Source organism: Lissotriton vulgaris, chromosome 5, assembly GCF_964263255.1.
Source record: "Lissotriton vulgaris chromosome 5, aLisVul1.2, whole genome shotgun sequence".
NCBI classification, from domain to species: Eukaryota; Metazoa; Chordata; class Amphibia; order Caudata; family Salamandridae; genus Lissotriton; species Lissotriton vulgaris.
Genome location: NC_141693.1, coordinates 1,964,041,388 through 1,964,047,387, shown reverse-complemented (window position 1 = coordinate 1,964,047,387; position 6,000 = coordinate 1,964,041,388). Strand labels below are relative to the sequence as shown.

General features: G+C 59.4%; 1 protein-coding gene across 2 annotated transcripts in view; it reads left to right on the top strand.

Annotated features, from left to right (window-relative positions):
- Positions 1-713: 713 nt before the first annotated feature.
- LOC147717884 (CCN family member 1-like) overlaps positions 714-6,000 on the top strand; it is a 63,410-nt gene continuing 58,123 nt past the window's right edge. The window contains exon 1 of one of the 2 annotated variants that reach the window (XM_086924653.1): positions 714-973. In XM_086924653.1, coding sequence (XP_086780779.1) covers positions 923-973 — 51 coding nt within the window. In that variant the 5' untranslated portion in view covers positions 714-922. The remainder of the gene's footprint in view (positions 974-6,000) is intronic. The other variant, XM_086924654.1, reaches the window with a different exon arrangement.

Below are 6,000 nucleotides of genomic sequence, written 5' to 3'. Positions count from 1 at the left end.
TCGGGGTTTTAAGCACCTGCTGGAAAGGCATGCATTTCCATGGCGCTGTAAGCCTGTATATGAAAAAGGCAGCAGCGTCCTACCGGCAGAGAATGGAGTTTTTCTTCATCAGATGCTAGATTAATTCGGTCCCGACCATATACTCAAAGCTGTTCCTAACAGGGGCCCAGGGGCCCCCTAAATATGTTTGGCCCAGGGTACACAAAATCCTTAAGATGTCCCAGTTTGCTTACTCTTGCAACTCTTGCCCCCTTAGGTTTTTCAGGCTCGCTCGCTGCGGTGCACTCCCACACAAATTTTACGCCCTACCACTTTAAAATGTCACCAGCCGCCACTGCCTCTAGCCCTGGCTGGGCTGGGCTGGGCCTGGTGTCAGTGAGTGCAGGGCCCAGGCTCATCTAGCCCTGGCAGGGCTGGGCCTGGTGTCAGTGAGTGCAGGGCCCATGGGCCTCTAGCCCTGGCTGGGCCTGGTGCCAGTGAGTGCAGGGCCCATGGGCCTCTAGCCCTGACAGGGCTGGGCCTGGTGCCAGTGAGTGCAGGGCCCAGGCTCATCTAGCCCTGGCAGGGCTGGGCCTGGTGTTAGTCATGTCAGTGACCAGCTCTTGCGGTGAGTGGGTCCTCGTCCCATCCCCGCCTCGCCCGCCTTATCTCAGGCTGCAGGCACTGTGGTCACAGACTTCACCATATTTAAGTCCCTCTCCCAGTGGGGTCTCCCTCGTGAAGGCTGTGTGCAGGAGGAAGCAGCGGCCAGTGAAGAGTTTGGGGGTCTGTGGCAGAGACCACCCCTCCACCCTGTAGTGTCCCTCCAGAGGTCTCCTGCAGGCCCCGAGCCGCCCTGGCAAAGCTGTGCCGTCGGTGCCCACTGGGAGGACGCCTGGGTCTGCGCAGAGGGCAGCAGGGAAGGCTGGCATCTGCCCCCGCCATGTTTGCGACCCTCCTGGCTCTGGCCGTGGGGGGCCTGGCCTCAGTGCAGGTGAGTTGGGTAGACTTGGGGTGTCGGGTGGGGGCTGTACCCTGGATGCACACGGGGATAGTGGAATGATAGTACACGGCGTTAACATTATTTTTCTAGGCACTATGGCAGCGAAAGGTTGCATCCATTTCCGTAGGTTTTTCCCCCCAGAATGCAGCAGGAACAATCGTGACCTCGCCGTAAACACTGCAGCCCCCACTCTACAGGGCAGGGTTCTTCTCTGTGATGCTCTAAGATGTGTTTCAGATGTGGGGTACGTGCCCACTGGGGAAGTTTGGGGCCTGTGCCCTCCTCTGGCAGTTTGGGGTCTGGTCCCTACTGGAGCAGTTTGGGGTCTGGGCCCTACTGGGGCAGTTTGGGGTCTGGGCCCTACTGGAGCAGTTTGGGGTCTGGGCCCTACTGGGGCAGTTTGGGGCCTGGGCCCTACTGGAGCAGTTTGGGGTCTGGGCCCTACTGGGGCAGTTTGGGGTCTGGGCCCTACTGGAGCAGTTTGGGGTCTGGGCCCTACTGGAGCAGTTTGGGGTCTGTGCCCTACTGGGGCAGTTTGGAGCCTGTGCCCTACAGGGGCACTTTGGGGTATGTGCCCTACTGGGGCAGTTTGGGGTCTGTGCCCTACTGGGGCAGTTTGGGGTCTGGGCCCTACTGGAGCAATTTGGGGTCTGGGCCCTACTGGGGCAGTTTGGGGCCTGGGCGCTACTGGGGCAGTTTGGGGTGGGCCTAATTGAATCTATGAATACTGGGGGGTCCCGCATCTGCATCCACAGCTGTCACAGAAGATTTGAATATGTTCCCGTTAAATGTCTTTGTTCCATAATGCCCCCTCCCCTTCCTAAATCTCTCGGTATTGTCCTCTCTCCACTCGGTAGTGCTCCACCCTATTTACTCATTCTCCATCCACCCTAGTGCCACCCTTAAGCGTGTCACAGTCACAAGGAAGCAGGGACATGTGCCCCCTATGCCTACATGTGATGTCAGGATGGGCGCAGCTCCCAGTGTCACCCACCTCTTGGCCAACGTCCCCTGTGGTGGGGCCCTTGTGTGAGTCTGGGTGGCACACTGAGCTCTACCACTCCACCCAGTGTGAGAAGACGGCCCCTGACCACCAGCAGGCCATGTGTCATTTTCCTCTCCATGTCTCCACCCAATGTGAGGAGATGCCACCTGACCATCCACAGACCCGGCGCCATCTCCATCTCTACCCCTCCACCCAATGTGAGGAGATGCCACCTGACCACCCACAGGCCGTGAGCCATCTGGAACTCTCTACCCCTCCACCCAATGCGAGAAGATGCCACCTGACCACTCACAGGCCCTGCGTCATCTCCATCTCTGCCCTTCCACCCAATGTGAGAAGATGCCACCTGACCACCCACAGGCCCTGCGGAGTCCCCATCTCTACCCCTCCACCCAATGTGAGAAGATGCCACCTGACCAGCCACAGGCCCTGTGTCATCTCCATCTCTACCCCTCCACCCAATGCGAGAAGATGCCACCTGATCACTCACAGGCCCTGTGTCATCTCCATCTCTTCCCTTCCACCCAATGTGAGAAGATGCCACCTGACCACCCACAGGCCCTGCGGAGTCTTCATCTCTGCCCTTCCACCCAATGTGAGAAGATGCCACCTGACCACCCACAGGCCCTGCAGAGTCTTCATCTCTACCCAATGTGAGAAGATACCACCTGACCACCCACGGGCCCTGCATCATCTCCATCTTTACCCCTCTACCCAATGTGAGAAGATGCCACCTGACCACCCACAGGCCCTGCGTCATCTCCATCTTTACCCCTCCACCCAATGCGAGAAGAAGCCACCTGACCACCCACAGGCCCTGCGTCATCTCCATCTCTGCCCTTCCACCCAATGTGAGAAGATGCCACCTGACCACCCACAGGCCCTGCGGAGTCCCCATCTCTCCCCCTCCACCCAATGTGAGAAGATACCACCTGACCACCCACGGGCCCTGCGTCATCTCCATCTTTACCCCTCCACCCAATGCGAGAAGAAGCCACCTGACCACCCACAGGCCCTGCGTCATCTCCATTTCTACCCCTCCACCCAATGTGAGAAGATGCCACCTGACCACCCACAGGCCCTGCGTCATCTCCATCTTTACCCCTCCACCCAATGTGAGAAGATGCCACCTGACCACCCACAGGCCCTGCGTCATCTCCATCTTTACCCCTCCACCCAATGTGAGACGATACCACCTGACCACCCACGGGCCCTGCGTCATCTCCATCTTTACCCCTCCACCCAATGCGAGAAGAAGCCACCTGACCACCCACAGGCCCTGCGTCATCTCCATCTCTACCCCTCCACCCAATGTGAGAAGATGGCACCTGACCACCCACAGGCCCTGTGTCATCTCCATCTTTACCCCTCCACCCAATGCGAGAAGAAGCCACCTGACCACCCACAGGCCCTGCGGAGTCTCCATCTCTATCCCTCCACCCAATGTGAGAAGATGCCACCTGACCACCCACAGGCCCTGCGTCATCTCCATCTTTACCCCTCCACCCAATGCGAGAAGAAGCCACCTGACCACCCGCAGGCCCTGCGGAGTCTCCATCTCTACCCCTCCACCCAATGTGAGAAGATGCCACCTGACCACCCACAGGCCCTGCGTCATCGCCATCTTTACCCCTCCACCCAATGCGAGAAGAAGCCACCTGACCACCCGCAGGCCCTGCGGAGTCTCCATCTCTACCCCTCCACCCAAAGTGAGAAGATGCCACCTGACCACCCACAGGCCCTGCGTCATCTCCATCTTTACCCCTCCACCCAATGCGAGAAGAAGCCACCTGACCACCCACAGGCCCTGCGTCATCTCCATCTTTACCCCTCCACCCAATGCGAGAAGAAGCCACCTGACCACCCGCAGGCCCTGCGTCATCTCCATCTCTACCCCTCCACCCAATGCGAGAAGAAGCCACCTGACCACCCACAGGCCCTGCGTCATCTCCATCTTTACCCCTCCACCCAATGCGAGAAGAAGCCACCTGACCACCCGCAGGCCCTGCGTCATCTCCATCTCTACCCCTCCACCCAATGTGAGAAGAAGCCACCTGACCACCCGCAGGCCCTGCGTCATCTCCATCTTTACCCCTCCAACCAATGTGAGAAGATGCCACCTGACCACCCACAGGCCCTGTGTCATCTCCATCTTTACCCCTCCACCCAATGCGAGAAGAAGCCACCTGACCACCCACAGGCCCTGCGGAGTCTCCATCTCTACCCCTCCACCCAATGTGAGAAGATGCCACCTGACCACCCACAGGCCCTGCGTCATCTCCATCTTTACCCCTCCACCCAATGTGAGAAGATGCCACCTGACCACCCACAGGCCCTGCGTCATCTCCATCTTTACCCCTCCACCCAATGTGAGACGATACCACCTGACCACCCACGGGCCCTGCGTCATCTCCATCTTTACCCCTCCACCCAATGCGAGAAGAAGCCACCTGACCACCCACAGGCCCTGCGTCATCTCCATCTCTACCCCTCCACCCAATGTGAGAAGATGGCACCTGACCACCCACAGGCCCTGTGTCATCTCCATCTTTACCCCTCCACCCAATGCGAGAAGAAGCCACCTGACCACCCACAGGCCCTGCGTCATCTCCATCTTTACCCCTCCACCCAATGTGAGACGATACCACCTGACCACCCACGGGCCCTGCGTCATCTCCATCTTTACCCCTCCACCCAATGCGAGAAGAAGCCACCTGACCACCCACAGGCCCTGCGTCATCTCCATCTCTACCCCTCCACCCAATGTGAGAAGAAGCCACCTGACCACCCGCAGGCCCTGCGGAGTCTCCATCTCTATCCCTCCACCCAATGTGAGAAGATGCCACCTGACCACCCACAGGCCCTGCGTCACCTCCATCTCTACCCCTCCACCCAATGTGAGAAGATGCCACCTGACCACCCACGGGCCCTGCGGAGTCTCCATCTCTACACCTCCACCCAATGTGAGAAGATGCCACCTGACCACCCACAGGCCCTGCGTCATCGCCATCTTTACCCCTCCACCCAATGCGAGAAGAAGCCACCTGACCACCCGCAGGCCCTGCGGAGTCTCCATCTCTACCCCTCCACCCAATGTGAGAAGATGCCACCTGACCACCCACAGGCCCTGCGTCATCGCCATCTTTACCCCTCCACCCAATGCGAGAAGAAGCCACCTGACCACCCGCAGGCCCTGCGTCATCTTCATCTCTGCCCTTCCACCCAATGCGAGAAGAAGCCACCTGACCACCCACAGGCCCTGCGTCATCTCCATCTTTACCCCTCCACCCAATGCGAGAAGATGCCACCTGACCACCCACAGGCCCTGCGTCATCTCCATCTTTACCCCTTCACCCAATGCGAGAAGAAGCCACCTGACCACCCACAGGCCCTGCGTCGTCTCCATCTCTACCCCTCCACCCAATGCGAGAAGAAGCCACCTGACCACCCGCAGGCCCTGCGGAGTCTCCATCTCTACCCCTCCACCCAATGTGAGAAGATGCCACCTGACCACCCACAGGCCCTGCGTCATCTCCATCTTTACCCCTCCACCCAATGCGAGAAGAAGCCACCTGACCACCCGCAGGCCCTGCGGAGTCTCCATCTCTACCCCTCCACCCAATGTGAGAAGATGCCACCTGACCACCCACAGGCCCTGCGTCATCTCCATCTTTACCCCTCCACCCAATGCGAGAAGAAGCCACCTGACCACCCGCAGGCCCTGCGGAGTCTCCATCTCTACCCCTCCACCCAATGTGAGAAGATGCCACCTGACCACCCACAGGCCCTGCGTCATCTCCATCTTTACCCCTCCACCCAATGCGAGAAGAAGCCACCTGACCACCCGCAGGCCCTGCGGAGTCTCCATCTCTACCCCTCCACCCAATGTGAGAAGATGCCACCTGACCACCCACAGGCCCTGTGTCATCTCCATCTTTACCCCTCCACCCAATGTGAGAAGATGCCACCGGACCACCCACAGGCCGTGAGCCATCTCCATCTCTACCCCTCC